Source organism: Pristiophorus japonicus, chromosome 2 (genome assembly GCF_044704955.1).
Source record: "Pristiophorus japonicus isolate sPriJap1 chromosome 2, sPriJap1.hap1, whole genome shotgun sequence".
In the NCBI taxonomy this organism is placed as follows: domain Eukaryota; kingdom Metazoa; phylum Chordata; class Chondrichthyes; family Pristiophoridae; genus Pristiophorus; species Pristiophorus japonicus.
Window position 1 is genome coordinate 232,876,678 of NC_091978.1, and position 18,794 is coordinate 232,895,471.

Sequence of the window (18,794 nt, forward strand, 5' to 3'; positions counted from 1 at the left end):
TATTCAATGGTGGTGCAGGCTCGAAGAGCCAAATGGCCTACTCCTGCACCTATTTTCTATGTGTCCTCAGGGCAGTGTCCTAGGCCCAACCATCTTCAGCTGCTTATTCAATGACGCTCGCTAATGATTTAAGTGTTCAGTTCCATTTACAATTCTTCAGATAATGAAGCAGTGCGTATCCACATGAAGCAACGCGTATCCACATGAAGCAACACCTGGACAATATGCAGGCTTGGACTGATAACTGGCAAGTAACATTTGTGCCACTCAAGTGCCAGGCAATGACCATCTCCAACAAGAGAGAGAGAGTCCTCTTGACATTCAATAGCATTATCATTGTTGAATTCCACACCATCAACATCCTGGGAGGTTACCACTGACCAGAAACTTAATTGGACCAGTCACACAAATACTGTGGCTACAAGAGGTCAGAGGCTGGGTATTTTGCAGTTTGTGACCCACCTCCTTTCTCCTCGAAGCCTTTCCAGCACCTACAAGGTCCAAGTCAGGAGTGTGATGGAATACTCGCCACTTGCCTGTTGAGTGCAGCTCCAGCAATACTCAAGAAGTTCAACAACATCCAGGATGAAGCAGCCCGCTTGATCGGGACCCCATCCACCACCTTAAACATTCACTCCCTCCACCACTGGCGTAATGTGGCTGCAGTGTGTACCATCTACAAGATACACTGCGGCATCTCCCAAACCTACGAACTCTTTAAAATAGGACAAGACTAGCTGGCACATGGGAACATCTCCACATTTCCCTCCAAGTCACACACCATCCTGACTTGGAAAATATATCCCTGTTGCTTTATTGTCGCTGGGTCAAAATCCTGAAATTCATTATCTAACAGCACTGTGGGAGCACCTTCACCAAACAGTGGTTCAAGAAGGAGACTCACCACCAACATCTCGAGGGCAATTAGGGATGGGCAATAAATGCTGGCCTTGCCAGCAATGCCCACATCCCGTGAATGAATAATAAATAAAAAGGACGGTGTCTATTTAAAAAGTTTTATATCCTCAAAGTGGCTATACAAACCACATGATCTCCGCAGCCTGTGATACATTCCAAGCTGGCAGAGAAAGATTTGAAGATTAGAAGGAAGATTGAACACCACCAAAGAATGAAATAGATCATTCATCCTCATTGTCCATCTCTACATAGGTACAACTTGCACCTAAGGTGAATAATAATGGAAGTGGAAAAACCATGACATAAATTTTGGAGTCGATACATTTGTTTTGAGTATTCAGAACACGTGGTCAGTTTGATTGTTGCAAAATATGTTAGCTCTTAAACAGTATAAAATTCTTCCCTTTCACGACTGACAATCTAAATAAGAAAAACTTTTCATGCATTTCCTTTTGAAGGAAAAGAAAACAACACTATAATACAAATTGAATTTATTTAAAAATGTCACAACTGTACATTATCAATAGTATATTGTAGGTTTAAATTTTAACAGCTTTCAGAATGATCACTATCAGCAGACAAACATTTTAAAAGTTCAACATGTACAAAGAATGAGATGCCATTTTAACAACAGCTTCATTTCAAGGCTTTTAAGCTAAAGGTTATAGCATTTTACATAATTTCATTCTATAGTGCAATACTTTTTCCCAGTTTACTCAAAGAATGCTATTGAATGCATTGTTCATCCTGCAATTTATTTCCATGCCTTTTCAGATACTTAGTTTTACAGCTGCAATAATATATAATTTAAGCAATAATAAACAACACTTAAATTGTAACAGACACCGAGGTCAGGCATGTGGAATGAAGAACCAATCTGTGGTATACAGATATACTGTTTCAGATGATTAGTTTGCTCAGGAATAATTATTTGTATCAGGGTAAACAGGGCTTTCCTTTCAAGAGTGTTTAGTACTTAAAAACACGTAACAATCGGCAAGACAACTAAACTCCCGAGTAACTGACTTGTACACAATGACACTCTGGGTTAAGAGATAATGTGCACATTTTTTTTTAGAAAAAAAACTTTAAAAAAACTTCTTGATAATTTTTTTTTTAAAAGTAAAGCAAAGAGGTAAAATTGAAACTTTACATAACGTAGAAATCACTTTTGAAAATTATACTGAACAGTTACAGTATAACTTAACAGTAAAACTGAAATTACAACATTGCAAAATTATTCAACCTTTAAAAACACCAAATAGAAATATGTCAAACATTAAGACAAAAAATTAGGAATAAAATATGTATTGTTACTTTGATAACCAAGAAAAGTCACTTTCCACTATCTCCTTTTTGGACAGTGTTGGCAAATAACAGGATTATACAATAACATACTTTATTTCTCTCCAAAAATTACTTTTGATGGGCTTTGATGTGTTAAGATGCCACATAAAAATAGTAAGAATGAAAATGGGGCTAATGAGTACAAACAGACTTCAAAGATGCATGTATATGAACGTATTAAATGATGTGTTCTGAATCTGGATGCTCGACAACAATAGCCTCACTTACAGAGATGACAGATTCTTCTTCCTCTTTTAATATTGATGTCCTTGGTTTTAATCGTCCGAATAACCATGTCAGAATAGCCAGAGCAATTCGGACAATGATTCGTAAAAGAACAAATGCAAAAGGAACAATAATTTGCATCAAATGAAAAATTTCTGTGCTAAACTTACTTAAAACATATGTCAGACAGAACGTAACAAAGGCCACAGAAGGGTAAAGTGAAAGCTTGGCAAACATAAATGCATGTTCTTTGCCCCCGTACCGAATATGGCGATGCAGGGTTTCCTTTTCGTTGTAAAGTGCTGCAGTCCATATTGCAAATTGAAAGAGACTTGCAAGAAAAATTATAACACAACTGATTTGAATGGCCTCAAGTTCATTACGCGACTTGGCAGCAAATTCGTGGGTGAGCCGAAAGGCCAATGGAAGTCCACCAATGAAAGCCAGTGAGAATGTGTTCAGGAGGCCCATCAATCTTGTTGGCTTAGTGATGTAGAGGAAGAGTGAGTGGTGAACAAACCAGAGAAGGCCAACAGTCACAAATGAACCAAAATAAGCCAGAAATTCTGGACCGTACTCACTAAGTGCTTCAATAAGTTTGCCATGGAACTTCTCTTTAACTTCTTTAGGTTCAGGGACATTGTCCTCACTGTAACAAGAATATGCCACTAAAGTTATAATAACACAATAAAGCATTGATTCACTTCATGACTAATTTTATACAACCATTGGCATTTACATCTTGCATTTACAACAACATCCCAAGCGTCTCACAAATAAACATAACTAAAGTAAAATGATGCTGAGCCAGGAAGTGACAGATTAGAAAGGTTACCAGACGGCTTGGTCAACAAAATAGGTTTTGAGATGGTTTTTAAAGGTGGAGTGAGAAGTGGCAAGGTAGAGGAATTTAGGGAGTGAGCTTAAGGAGAGAAAGCTGAGGCAGCCAAAAGCCCTACCACCAACGGAGGAGGGGGAAAACACAGAAGGCTGGAGTTAAAGGAATAGAGTATTCGGGAGAGGATATAGGGTTAAAGGAGAGTGCAGAGGTCATGGAGGAATTTGTAGATGACGAGGGTTTTAAATTTAATGGATTGAGAATTAGGGAGCAAATGTAGCTCTGTAAAGAGAAGAGATGAGTGAGAAGCAATGCATGACATGATATGGTTAGCAGAGTTGGAGAAGTTGGAATATAAAGAGGGTGGAGAATAAATCACATGGGTGCTCAAGACAATGTAATTTTTAAAGAGTTGTCCACCTGCATAATTTAACTATATTTTCTCAAAAAATTTATTACAGTCAAAAAGATACTTGTAATGGGACACATGCAAAGTCAACTGTGGAATACTGAAAGTATTCCAAGAGCAAGGAAGACTTGATTAATATATGACTGCCACAATAACAAATTATAAAGATTTTCTTTACTCAAATAAATTAATAAGAGTATCTAAGTATTATCTATCTCGGTGCGTTTTAAGGCTTTATTTTACCAGATAGTTTTTTGAACGAAGATGCATATAAAGTGATTATAAAAAAACATTACAATGTTTAAACATAAAACTATTAACATTGCACTCATATTAAAGCAATTTTCCTTGTTTTTAAATGAAAAAGTTTGAAATGTTATTGCTTATTTTACAAACACAATGGGGACTAAATTGGATAACCCCGAAAATGGGTGCAGGGATTGCGATGCACGATTAGCCTTTGCCCGTTGATTAAAATGTAGGCAGCATTTAAATGATCTCTGTGTCCAGCGAGGGCTAACCACATTGTTCATTGGCTGGATGCATCAACAGCAGGCCAATATCATTAGAGGATAGCACCAGATAAAGCTAGCCTGCATCTCTTAAAAGGGAGGTGCATTGTGACTGGAGCAGGTGTTGGGAGTCATGGTTAAAAAGATTCTGACCTGGGAAAGAATGAGGAATGGCACAACAGGGGAGGGAGTAGGCTCCAAGATCTTCGGACGCTGCACTGGAGGGCTTGGTGAAGGAGGTGGAAAAGCGAAGAGATGTCCTGTATCCGCAGGGAGGGAGGAGGCCCTCCAGACACATGATCAAAGGGCAGTGGGAGCAGATAGCCGTGGAGGCCTATACAAGAAGTCAAGCCCCGAGGGCCTGGATGCAGTGTCGCAAGAAATTCAATGACCTCACACAAGTGGTCAAGGTCAGTGAATGCATCTTCAAATGCCATATCCTACTAACTGCACCAGTAGCCTCAGCCACTGCTCAAATCACCAGCCCCCACCCTTCAATCACTCACCTACCAACAATGTCTATCAATCAGGCTTCATATCTAACATTCATATGCTTCACCTCACCGTCACATACTTAGGGGCCTAAATTGGTGAAGGGCAAGGGCCGCCCAAGGACCTCGGAGATACCCAACGGTACTCGGGGCATGCTTTTCGGCAAAAAGGTCCTTGAAAGGGCGGCCAGCGGCAAAAGAGGGATTTACGTTGTCAATCTGGGCGGCAGCTCTCATTCTCGGCGGCAAAGGCGCTTGCCGTCCAAGTGCCGCCAAGGATGGAGTCGGGCCCACGGAGAGTCGAAGAGCTGCAAATAAAAAGCATAAAAAATGTTTTTTAAAACATCGGAAGACCTTCAGGGGATCCTATCAAGGTAAGTCGCTGTAAAAAAAAATGTAAAATTGTTTACTAACATTTTTTTTCAGCTCTTCATACCTACAGTCGGGGACAGACCAGCCTCCTTGCAGCGGTCCACCCCCGTTCTGGTGCCGACTCCCGCCCGCACCAATCTGGCATCTAGGCAGGCGGGAATCCACTTATGTCACTCGACCGTCTGCTGACGTCAGCGGGCGGTTCTACCCTCCCGCCCGCTCCAGCCCAAATCGAAACTGGCACTGGGTGCAACTTGAGGAGGAATGTCGGCGGTAAGGCCATCAATTTCGGACCCTTAGTACTGCTGTAAGCCTCACACCCACATCTCACAGCTTGTACACACTGCCAGCTATTCAACCATGACAGCCATATCAGCCAAACAGATTGCACAACACTCACCGATAAAGTATCCTCCCTCTTGCAGGATAAGGTGGCACACAAGCAGAGGAAACAGGAGCTGTGCGAGCTTAAGGGCATTGGCTGGAGCTCCAAAATAGCATCGCTGGCGTCAAATCAGCATTGCTCGCTGATTGATGTCATGATCTGCCTGCTCTGCATACCTCCGGTGGATGTACTAACGCCCTCACCAATATGGCGCCTGGTGCGATTCGCCCCACAAGCGTGAGCACGTGTGCATCGGGTGCCATTTTGGAACCCAAACAGCATCCAGAGACCAAACGAGAGCTACCGATCCCAATTTCACGACGAAGATATCTTGCGTTGAAAATGATCATTCCATGATTTGTGTGCAATGCCATTGTGATAAAAATGATTGATAGCTCTTCTCTCTCTCTAAAATGAGTTAGCCAAATACTTTCTCAAAGATAGTGACTTTTTAAATTGGATAATTTCTTTTTCCCCATGAGTTATAACTCTTGAAAAATACTCCTCCTGACCCCGAATTAAAGTAGCTTGGGGGAGAAATTAGGTCACGCCTCAGTTGTGACGGTAACCCAGATGGAGCGGTAATTTTAATCGCCTTGAAAAAGTCTGTGCCCCCTGCCGAGAAATTTGTCGGAATTGGGCGAAGAGCTGAAGGTGGCACAAAATCAGCTGTTACACATTTGACTTTGGGGGTGGGGGGTGGGCACTAACGAAAGTTCCGGTGTTAAATTTTGCGGAGCCATTGCTCATGCGCCAAACTCTGATTCAGATCGTGGAAAATCCGAGTTTTAATGGCGCAAGGTAAGTTAGCGCATGAGCAGCTCCAGCTCCCCAGTGTCTTCAGAGTGCAAAAATGGAGGAGCAAGGAGGACGCCAGCTATCTCCCCGCTTCTCGCCCACCACCCTCATTCCTTGCTGGAGACAGTGGAGAGTCATTGGAATGTTCTCCAGCCTGCAGGGGGACGAAGGCCACCGCCTAGGGTTTTGACAAGGCTGTGGAGGGAGGTGGCACAGCAACGTTGCAGCCCGATGGCCACAACAGCGATGTAATGTCACAATAAATTCAAAGACCTTACTAGGGTAGTCAGGATGAGTACCCTTTTCATTCACCTACCAATACCTTCACGTGAACCTCACTGTCTCATAATGTGAAGACTTTGCAGTACCTTCTCTATGTCTACCAGATGATGCTTCTCCTTGCTGAAGCCAGCTGTAAGACCTCTCTATCGCCTCACCAGACAAGCACTGTCCATCCAAGCGTCTCTCACCTTCTAGCTCCTTACTCAGCCTGAGCCCACCTAGCAGCACCTTTCAACTCTTCATATGTGGTCACAGGCCTATGCTTCATACTTACTGGTAGTTTCTTGTGCCCTAGACCCACCATTCACACACTGTGCGATGCCACGCAGGATGAAATGCAGATATGCACATTTCGTCATGTAACTCGCGAGTATCCTGCTGCAGACACATGTGGCACACCAGCACCTACACAGGCACGAACTACTTTTTGCTTTTGTCATTGCTGTCAAACTCCCGCACAATATGTGAGGCTACGACGTAGGGGTGGAGGTGAGCTATACCTCCAGGACCTCACCGAGGTGGAGGAGCGAGCATCCGCCTTCATGGGTGCTGAAGTCTGCAGTTGTGGTGGTGGAGGGCGGGACAATGACAGTACGTGAATGAGATGGGCATTTTGTGCGAGTCCCCTTAGCCTTGAGGCATGTTGCAACCAAAATAACAAAGACCCCCTCCGTCTTGCCTTCCTGCCCCTTCCCCAGCTGATATCTGCACTTCTGTTGCTTTGTGCTTACAGATGATGAGCCAGAACAGCGGCAGCCTGTCCGTGAGCAGACATCTTCACATGACTGGGAAGATGAGGAGGAGGTGGAGAGCAGTGTGCAGGCACAACGCGACACGTCTTCATTGCGAGCGAATGGCAGGACAACCTCGGTGGAAGAGGCCATCTTCCCGGGATTGAATGAAGCTGAGGCTCCTGGCCCCAGCGGCCTGCAGCAATGCCCAGCATGAGTGGAAGCTCGGAGGCCTGCACTCCGGAGGGTAGGTAGGCCCATGAGTCCTGCTCACAGACAGGCAGATGAGGAGTTTGACTTGGAGGCTATGTCCAAGGAGTCAATGCAAATGCACCGCGAGTTAATGGGTGCATTGGTGAGGATCCCGCAGAGCGTGGATGCACTGGCTTTGAGTGTGGTAGAGGCCGCCTCAACCTTTGCATTTGCGTCTCAGGAGCACATCGAGCCCATCCTTGGTAGATACCAACAGATGATGGACACCACAAGTGATCATGGGGTCCCAGACATTATGGCATGGGCCACGGCTGATGTGGCAGTGGCCATTGAACGGCAGGCCGAGACCATGCTACACCTGCATTCTGCCATGTCGTCAGTGTGTGGTGGCATCAATGCGCTGTGTGCTCTGATGCAGGCTCAAATTGATCCCACGCAAGCACTGACTGCTGCCATTGTGTCTGGGTCCCCAGCAGTCCAACGGGGAGCTACCGTGCCGAAGCAGGCCAATAGTCTGCACTCCACCAGATTACTCCGAATGCTGAGGCTCTGCCCCGGGGGAGTGGCAGCCAGACGAGATGGAACCTAATTCCAGCTCCCACCACTGCCTTTCGGCCTTTGCATCTGCCGCGGTCTGCACCCCAGCCATCCAAGACTGGTGCTGCCCATTATCGGGCGGTGCTGTCAACAGCCAGGCCTTCCAGGCCCAGAGCTGGTTCAGGACGTCATGCTAAGCCATCTGTCCTGTCGCCCTCAGACACACAGCAGCCCTTAAATGGCCTTGCTGCAGGCGCTGAGGACCCATTGAGGAGGAGCAGTAGGCGAGGGAGGGGGGGTGAGGCAAAGGTGTGGGAAATGCCAGCGGAAGACCCACTGAGTAAATGTGCCCCATGGGACCTATGCACATATGTTGGGAAGTTTCAGCATCTGTTGTGTTTTTTGAAGGGGCAGTGCTCCATTTTCTTTTATTGGAGGGTGTGGGGGTTTTGAGGTTGTTTGAGGCATGTTTGCCAAATAAAATGTTACATTGAACCATCTCCTTCAGCCTCTGGTGTATGACTGTTCAGTTGTGACAGAGATGTGGCATTATCGTGCCACAACGTGCGGTCATTATTAGCTGCATCCCTCAGCTACCTCCATTTAAGCAAAACGCTCCCTTATGAGCCGCCGCTGAATAGTCCTGGCGCCGCTAAACATTGGCACGCTGCCTCCTCCGTGGCTGCTGCTGGTCCTCGTCGTGCTGCTGGACATTCAGGGCTTCATCAGGCACCTGTTCCTGTTCCTCCTCCTCCCCCTCGTCCTCCTGCGATCCTCATGATGGCCAAGTTGTGCAGCATGCAGCACACCACAATGAATAGAGAGACCTGTTGAGGGGAGTATTGAAGGTTGCCTCCAGAGCTTCGGAATTGCTGCTTCAGCAGCCCAATTATTTGCTCTATGATGTTGCAGGTGGCGGCATGGCTCTCATTGCAGCCGTGGTGGCTGAAACAGTCCCCTCCCGGAGGAAACCAGCTGTCCTTGCCCAGTCTGGCCAAAGAATAAGTATAAAAAACAGGACAGATCACTTGGCTGCAACAGGTCATCTCCAACAAGAGAACCCCCCCCCCCCCCAAACACTTTCCCTTGACATTCAATGGCATTACCATCACTGAATCCCCCCCTGCCCCCTCCACAATCCTGTGGATGACTACTGACCAGAAATTCAACTGGACCAGCTACTACAGCAGGGCAGAGGCTGGGTATTCTGACCCCTCAAAGCCTCTCAATCACCTACAAGGTGTATGATGGAATACTCTCCACTTGCCTGAATGGGTGCAGCTGCAGCAATACGCAAGAAGCTCATCACCATCCACTGCTTGATCAGCACTCCATCCACTAATTTAAACATGCACTACCTCTACCACCAGTATCTCCTGGCTGCAGTCTATACTATCTACAGAATGCACTGTAGCAAATCACCAACGCTTCTTTGGCATACCTCCCAAATCCGTGACCTTCACCACCTAGAATGACAAGGGCAGCAGGTGCATGGGAACACCATCCCAACTTGGACATGTATTGCCATTCCTCCATTATCACTGGGTCAAAAATCCTGGAACTCCAAATCTAATCGCATTGTGGGAGTACCTTCACCACACAGACTGCAGCAGGTCAAGGAAATGACCGACCACCAGCTTCCAATTGGCAACTAGGAACTGGGCAATAAATGCCAAACTTGCCAGTGATGCCAGTATCTCGAGAACGAGTAAAATAAAATTGATTATGGCTTTCAATTTTAGCATTCAATTTTTTTTTATTGCTCTGCCCTCTTTTGCAGATTACTCACCACCATACATCCTTTTTCCAGCCATTGAGAGGGGCTAAAGAGGTTCTAAAAACCATATTAATCAGCTTTATTAAAAGATGCCCTCCATTAATGGCATGTGTGAAGTAGCACAGGAAAAGTTAGTTGAAACTCATGTCTGCACAGTTCTGTGTCGTCACATAGCCCTGTTGAAGTAACTGCAGGCACCACTTCTGAAAACAATAAGCCCACAGCAACTCTAGTAAAGGAAACTTCCTGCACTGACGCAGGTGCCTCATGATTAATCGCAGATATAGGGTATAGGTCATCTGTATCCCATCAGCTCCAGTTGTTTATGTAATCACCCAGTGATGCTACTCCTTCAAATAAACACAGATGCACATGAAGTAAGATCACCAGCAAAGCATAGAGCAAAACCATTCCGTAACTCAATAAAATTTAGTTCGAATAGCAGAAAGTCAGAAAAGGATATATAGTCAAACAAAGCTCATCCCTCTTCCATTACAGCATCTGCCTCTATTTTGATCTTGTCTCATGTTTTTTGCCTGCAGCATCCAGTGTGGCAGATTATTCCAGACATTTTAACACTCCAAGTTTTAAATTTACTATTCACTAATTTAAATTCATGTTTTTTTTGGTTCTACTGTCCTGGTTACTTTAAAGTAAAGCCCAGTCGAAGCTGCAAAATCCTTCTCACCAACATCTGGGGACTTGTGCCAAAATTGGGAGAGCTGTCCCACAGACTAGTCAAGCAACAGCCTGACATAGTCATACTCACAGAATCCTACCTTTCAGCCAATGCACAGACTCCTCCATCACCATCCCTGGATGTGTCCTGTCCTACCGGCAGGACAGACCCACTAGGGGTGGAGGCACAGTGGTAGAGAGTCTGGAGGCAGTGGTCTTGTGAGTCCTCAACATTGACCCCAGACCCCTTGAAGTCTCATGTTTTTAAGTCAAGCATGGACAAGGAAACCTCCCGCTGATTACCACCTACCATCCTCCCTCAGCTGATGAATCCATACTCCTCGATGTTGAACACCACTTGGAAGAAGCACAGAGTGTAACAAGGACACAGAATGTACTCTGGGTGGGGGTCTTCAATGTCTATCACCAACGTGGCATGGTAGCACCTTTACTGACCGAGCTGCTCGAGTTCTGAACGACAGAGCTGCAAGACTGGGTCTGCAGCAGGTGGTGAGAGAACGGTCACAGGGAAAAAACCTACTTGATCTTGTCCTCACCAATCTACCTGTCGCAAATGCATCTGTCCATGACAGCAGTGGTAGCAGCGACCACCGCACAGTTATTGTGGAGACGAAGTCCCGTCTTCACACCGAGGGCACCATCTATCGTGTTGTGTGGCACTACCACCATTCTAAATTGGATAGATTCAGAACAGATCTCGCAGCTCAAAACTGGGCATCCATGAGGCGCTGTGGGCCATTAGCAGCAGCAGAATTGTATTCCATTACAATTAGTAACCTTATGGCCCGGCATATCCCTCATTCTACCATTACCATCAAGCCAAGGATCCGGCCCTGATTTAAAGAAGAGTATAGAAGAGCATGCCAGGAGGAACACCAGGCATTACTAAAAATGAGGCGCCAACCCTGGGGAAGCTGCAACACAGGACAACATGCATGCTAAAAAGCAGAAGCAGCATGCTATAGACAAGGCTATGCGATCCCACAACTAACGGATCAGATTGAAGCTCTGCAGTCCTGCCACATCCAGTCGTGAATGGTGGTGGACAATTAAACAACTAACGGGAGCAAGAGGCTCCATGAATATCCCCATCCTCAATGATGATGGAGCCCAGCACGTGAGTGCAAAGGACAAGGCTGAAGGATTTGCAACCATCTTCAGCCAGAAGTGCCAAATGGATGATCCATATTGGCCTCCTCCTGAGGTCCCCACCATCACAGAAGCCAGTCTTCAGTCAATTCGATTCACTCCATGTGATATCAAAAAACAGCTGAGCGCACTGGATACAGCAAAGGTTACGGGCCCTGGCAACATTCCGGCTGTTGTGCTGAAGACTTGTGCTCCAGAACTAGCCGCGCCTCTAGCCAAGCTGTTCCAGCACAGCTACAATACTGGTATCTATTCGACAATGTGGAAAACTGCCCAGGTATGTCCTGTCCACAAAAAGCAGAACATATCCAATCTGGCCAATTACCACCCCACAGTCTACTCTCAAGCATCAGCAAAGTGATGGAAGGTGTCGTCAACAGTGCGATCAAGCAGCACTTACTCACCAATAACCTGCTCACCGATGCCCCGTTTGGGTTGCGCCAGAACCACTCGGCTCCGGACCTTATACAGCCTTAAACATGGACAAAAGAACTGAATTCCAGGTGAGGCGAGAGTGACTGCCCTTGACATCAAGGAGCTCTAGTAAAACTGAAGTTAATGGGAATCAGGAGGAAAACTCTCCACTGGCTGGAGTCATACCCAACACAAAGGAGGATGGCTGTGGTTGTTGGAGGTCAATCATCACCGCCCCATGACATTCAACGGCAATACCATCACCAAAACCCCCATCAACATCCTGAGGGGGGTGTCACCATTGCCCAGAAACTTAACTGGATCAGCCACATAATTACTGTGGCAACAAGAGCAGGTATTCTGTGGCTGGGTATTCTGTGGCCCAAAGCCTTTCCACCATCTACAAGGTACAAGTCAGGAGTGTGATAGAATACTCTCCATTTGCCTGGATGAGTGCAGCTCCAAAAACACTTAGGCTCGACACCATCCAAGACATATCAGCCCGCTTGATTGGCACCCCATCCACCACCTTAAACATTCAATCCCTCCATCACTGACGTACCGTGGCTGCAGTGTATACCATCTACAAGATGCACTGCAGCAACTCGCCAAGGCTTCTTCGGCAGCACCTCCTAAACCCATGACCTCTACCACCTAGAAGGACAAGAGCAGCAAGCACTTGAGAACAGTTCCACCTCCATGTTCTCCTCCAAGTCACACACCATCCTGACTTGGAAGTATATTGCTGTTCCTTCATCGTTGCTGGGTCAATATTCTGGAATTCCCTCCCTAACAGCACTGTGGGAGTACCTTCACCACTCGGACTTCAGCGGTTCAAGGCAGCGGCTCATCATCACCTTCTCAAAGGCAATTAGGGATGGGGAATAAATGCTGGCCTTGCCAGTGACAGCCACATCGCATGAATGAATTAAAAAAAAATATATATATATTTTCGGTTTACTTTGTCTACACCATTTAATATTTTATGTACCTCAATGAAGTTTACCCTTCACTTCCTTCTTTCTAGACTTGAGCTTTGTTCCTCTCCTTTACATGTGGGATCAGACTTTTTAAGCAGTCTAACGATCTTCCATTATGCAGAAAGGAAATCATTGGTTGTCCAAAAATTGTGTAAACAAGGTGGCTGATTCCCAACATGTCCCTTGCTCATGGTTAGAAGGACCCTGTGATGTGCTTTGTCAATAGTTGACTGTCCCTCCTTGTCTTCATGGACCAGGTTGGACACACAGCCTCCTTGGTCAGCCGTGTCTCGTTAACACTGTTACTCTACCCATATCCAGATAGACTGGCTGCCTGAGGTAGTACCGCTTGCAAGTCATGCACTTCTTATGTCCTCTGTCCTCTGAGCCTTCCCCTAAGCTCTACTATAAACACACTGCCAATGATGTGTAATCTGCCATGACCCTTGACCAAAGAAAAATTGTCTGTATTGTTTATTTCTGTGAAGGTAGTTAAAAATCTTACCACTTATTAAGTTAATTCCAGATCTAAAAATGACTAAATTACTCACTTTTCAAATTTGACGGAACAGATCAGAATGCTGCATGAGTAAATCATTAAAGATGTTAACAAACAGAAAACTGTATTCTCTTTGTTAGTTCTAATTAAGCCAATATTGGTGAGGTTAGGAATCCACAGATCAGTGCTAAGTATGGGTGAATAGTCCATTGGTGGTTTCTACCAATGTTCTACCACATTACTTTTATCAATTAAAAAAAATTAAAACTAGTTAACAGAGTAAAACATGGTAAGTGGTTGAAAGGCCTAATGACGCAACTGATATAGATAGATAACTTACCATATGTCTAAAATAAGAAGCGTTGCTACAATAGCAAACACCCCATCACTGAAAGCTTCCACACGCTCTTTGCTCAGTGGCTCGTTTGGATGAAATGTGTAAAATGGCTTTCTCTGCAGTTCTTTTGGACCTTGCATAAAATAGAAAATATGTTAATAAACTTTTGTTTTTTCTCTTCCTCCACTCAACTTGTATATATTTCAATTTAAAGCAAGAAAATCACTGATTTTTCACTAAAACAGGTGTAAAATTTGTACTCCTATAGTTATTGTTTGAATTATCCCTATTATCACTTCATACCACTGCTCCTCATTCCTCAAGGGAATGATAGGATAGTTTAGTTGTAAACTTCTCCACAATTACTGTCTCACTCCACTATAACAATGGTGGGAGGTTGGGGCAAGGAAAGACATCTTGCTTTTCCAAATAGCAGTTGCCACTCCCTAGGATTGAAGTTTCGAAGTGGAATAATATAGGGCAGATGCCTTTGACCAAAATTTTATTTTTTTTTAAAAAAAAAGAGGAATGAACACTTTCAGTCTGAGGCCTAGATGCTCAGCCCAACAGAGGTCCACGCATCCCAGGAACGTAAGCGCAACCTGGGATCACGTGGGCCTGGACCGCCAATGAAATGGAGTATTCTCATTTATAGTAACGGTGAGTTCCGTTTGTATGAGCTCCAATTACTATCAATGAGAATACCCCCATAAATACAATTTAAAAAAAAACATAACAAGAAATAGTAGGAGTAGGCCATTTGATCCCTCGAGCCTGCTCCATCATTCAATAAGATCATGGCTGATCTGATCACTGACTCAGCTCCACTTCCCCGCCCGCTCCCCATAACCCATTATCCCTTTATCGTTTAAGAAACTGTCTATTTCTGTCTTAAATTTATTCAATGTCCCAGCTGCCACAGCTCTCCGAGGCAGCGAATTCCACAGATTTACAACCCTCAAAGGAATTTCTCCTCATCTCTGTTTTAAATGGGTGGCCCCTTATTTTAAGATCATGCCCCCGAGTTCTAGTCTCCCCCATCAGTGGAAACATCCTCTCTGCATCCACCTTGTCAAGCCCCCTCATAATCTTATATGATTTGATAAGATCACCTCTCATTCTTCTGAACTCCAATGAGTAGAGGCCCAACTCAACCTTTCCTCATAAGTCAACCCCCTCATCCCCACAATCAACCTAGTGAACCTTCTCTGAACTGCCTCCAAAGCAAGTATATCCTTTCATAAATATGGAAACCAAAACTGCAGGCAGTATTCCAGGTGTGGCCTCCCCAATACCTTATATAGCTATAGCAAGATTTCCCTGCTTTTATACTCCATCCCCTTTGCAATAAAGGCCAAGATATCATTGGCCTTCCTGATCACTTGCTGTACCTGTATACTATCCTTTTGCGTTTCATGCACAAGTAACCCCAGGCCCCGCTGTACTGCGGCACTTTGCAATCTTTCTCCATTTAAATAATAACCTGCTCTTTGATTTTTTCTGGCAAAGTGCATGACCTCACACTTTCCTACATTATACTCCATCTGCCAAATTTTTGCCCACTCACTTAGCCTGTCTATGTCCTTTTGCTCTCTGGGGTAGAGAATTCCAAAAATTCACACCCTTCAGAGAAGAAATTCCTCATCTCCGTTTTAAATGTATGACCCTTTATTCTGAAATTATGCCCCTTAGTTCCAGATTCCCCAACATTTTTTTGAAAATGTTTTAAAAATGTTTTAATAGGGTTAAAAATAAACTTACCTTAATGGACAGGATTTTTAATATAATAATTAGTGATAAAAGATAGAAAAATTAAATGTTAAAACTCTTACGCTGGTCAAAGCAGGCCTTATCAGGTGCAAGAGTTTTAAGGCTATTCGCTGGGCAAGAGTGGGGCAAATAGCCCAAATCTCCGCCCGCAAATGCCCTTCTCCCTGGGATGTGTTGGAACTGTCAAAAGAAATTTTGACAGTTCGCAAGTGCCGGATTTGGGCGCATGCGCTTTGCTTGCCTACACCCGGAACTGGCGAGGCCTCTTCAGGCGAGTGCGGCAATCCTAGATACCCGGAGAGGCCGTAATTTCAGGGTCATAGCTATAAACATTCAGGAGATGTTTGAAAGTGGCTTTGCACTATAAGTAACATTTCATATACTCACCCTTTATCTTGTTTCTACACCACTGTGTACACTGAGTAATATACGGGAGAAAGATGACAAGTGCAAGCACTACATACGCCTGTGGGAAAAAAGTGCCAATAATAAAAAGCAACTCACTGAAATCATACCATAATAAAGCATAAAATATGATGCTGTTGGCAATCTCATTTTACATGAAAGTACAAAATAACCAAAAGCATACAACACAAAAGGCGGCCCATACGATACTACCTTTGATCCACACGTTATATGATAAAGATAAAGGGGCCGAAATTGGTAGAAATACCGCTGCACATCACCCACGGACCGCTGACATACCACCCAAAATCGCAAAATTGATCAAAAAATACCTACATACCACCCAGCGGGAAATTCATCAGTGACATACCGCCGGGCGGAATGCATACTGTCCGCCCACACGGAGCACCTTACAGACCGCCCAAAAGTCCAACATTGGTAGCATACCACCGGAGCTGCACACCGTCTGAAAAAAGGTGCTTTTATGCCGATGGTATGTAAACTACAATGTTCCTCAACCCACCCCTCCCCCCACCAGCAATCTTTTTCTCTCCACCTTCCCCAGAGATCTAGGTCCCCCCAGCGATCCACCATAGATCTAATCCCCCGCCCAGTGAGATCTCACCCCGCCTCCCCCCCCCCCCCCAAGAGAGATCTAATCCTCCCCCCCAGAGAGATCTAATCCTCCCCCCCAGAGAGATCTAATCCTCCCCCCCAGAGAGATCTAATCCTCCCCCCCAAGAGAGATCTAATCCTCCCCCCCAAGAGAGATCTAATCCTCCCCCCCAAGAGAGATCTAATCCTCCCCCCCAAGAGAGATCTAATCCTCCCCCCCAAGAGAGATCTAATCCTCCCCCCCAAGAGAGATCTAATCCTCCCCCCCAAGAGAGATCTAATCCTCCCCCCCAAGAGAGATCTAATCCTCCCCCCCAAGAGAGATCTAATCCTCCCCCCCAAGAGAGATCTAATCCTCCCCCCCAAGAGAGATCTAATCCTCCCCCCCCCAAGAGAGATCTAATCCTCCCCCCCAAGAGAGATCTAATCCTCCCCCCCAAGAGAGATCTAATCCTCCCCCCCAAGAGAGATCTAATCCTCCCCCCCAAGAGAGATCTAATCCTCCCCCCCAAGAGAGATCTAATCCTCCCCTCCGCTTGCCCCAGAAAAACGCGAAAATAAATAAATATAAATATTAAAAAATCAAAAACACTGCACAAAACAAATAAAAATCCAAACCTACGTGGAGACACTTACCTGCGATTTGGTGTCAGCAGTCTCTGGCCTCCGGACTGCTCTTCTCGGGGGGGGGGGGGGGTCGATGGAAGAGCGCGTGTTCGCAGAGCACGTGACCCGAAGAGTCCCGAGTCCCAGACAAATTACCCTGCACCACCGGAGTAGACTGTTCGTCGCACTCTGCTGATGCATCGCTCAGGACCGCCCGGACCGATGTTGCCAGCAATTTGCCCCAGCAGTACCGCGCGGTGAAGACTGACCGACCACCGCGAGACAGCCCAGAATTGGGTGCTCCACCTAAGTTGGGCCCATACTCTGTCACTGTGCTGATGTATAAAGGAACAGGAGAAAATGTATCCCCAGAAGTGCTACACCCCAGTGGTGTGTAGAATCAGCCCTATTATTTAAAACACTGCATCAGTTGAACACAAAGCATAGTCCATACCTGCAAGTGAATGCAAAGATAGTCAATCCATATTTTAAACTCATGAGGGTATTGCTAAGAGTGAATCCATAAACTACAAACCTCATGAACTTCATGAATATCACTGGAAGATAGAGGGCTTTGAGCCTTTTTTCCTTCCAAGATCATGCTGAATCACTTGTAGACTATTTCATTGATCTGTGTCTAAAACATCAATACCCACTTTTTAAAAATGTCCAGAAGCTATCTAGAACTTCGTATGTTGTGGGAGTCACAAAAATTAAATTAACATACTTTTATGGCCTCTTCGTGGTTGGAATTAACTTATAAAGCATGGAAATGGGAGGAGAATATCATCTTCCATCCAGTTTGTTCAACAACAGTTAACAGTATGCTTTACACAGCCACATTTCCATGATGTTCCCTGAATAGGGACAATCAACAGACCACAGGTTGAGGCATACATCTGCTCCAGGTTTTTTGGTTCATTAGGAGGCATAAAAATACAGTGCAACTGGAGAAAACAGTAATAAAAACAGGTATCACATGAACTTGACCCCAATAGTAACAAAAACTTGGACAAAGTGACCATTTCCTGTGGAGATTTAATTGGTAAGTTACACCAAAATGGCACACAAAATTTACATCTATTTTATGTCAAAATTTCCTGCCAATCTTATTGCATACGCTGGAACACATAAATGAGCATAAACAATCAGGTCTAAGGATAGCGTGGAACTCACACCATATATTCTTTCTTTCAGTATGTAAATTAATGTTTGAAGCCATGTTACCACAATTTTTGCGCATTAGGCAAATTTACGAAAATGCAATCATGGAAGTTTATCCAATTTCAATGTGACTTATTCTGACATAAAAGAGCATTCACTGAAAGTATAGTGCAGGTCTCAGAAGAGAAATATATTAAAAAAGAACTGTAAAAATTACTATAAAACATCAGAAATATGACATCTAAAATGTTGGGCTTAAATTTACACCCATTTTGAAACAGCGTGATTGAAGGAGATTCCCTTCTTTAGCATGAGGCGGAG

The 18,794-nt window shown here is 44.9% G+C and overlaps 1 protein-coding gene across 3 annotated transcripts in view; it reads right to left on the minus strand.

The window, feature by feature from the left end:
• Nucleotides 1-1,441: 1,441 nt before the first annotated feature.
• Nucleotides 1,442-18,794, minus strand: part of tmem175 (transmembrane protein 175) — a 70,969-nt gene continuing 53,616 nt past the window's right edge. For all 3 annotated transcript variants that reach the window (XM_070871064.1, XM_070871065.1, XM_070871066.1), the window contains 3 exons: nucleotides 16,071-16,149; nucleotides 13,917-14,046; nucleotides 1,442-3,139 (listed from right to left, as the gene is read on the minus strand). In XM_070871064.1, the coding sequence (XP_070727165.1) occupies nucleotides 2,443-3,139; nucleotides 13,917-14,046; nucleotides 16,071-16,149 (906 nt within the window). In that variant the 3' untranslated portion in view covers nucleotides 1,442-2,442. The remainder of the gene's footprint in view (nucleotides 3,140-13,916; nucleotides 14,047-16,070; nucleotides 16,150-18,794) is intronic.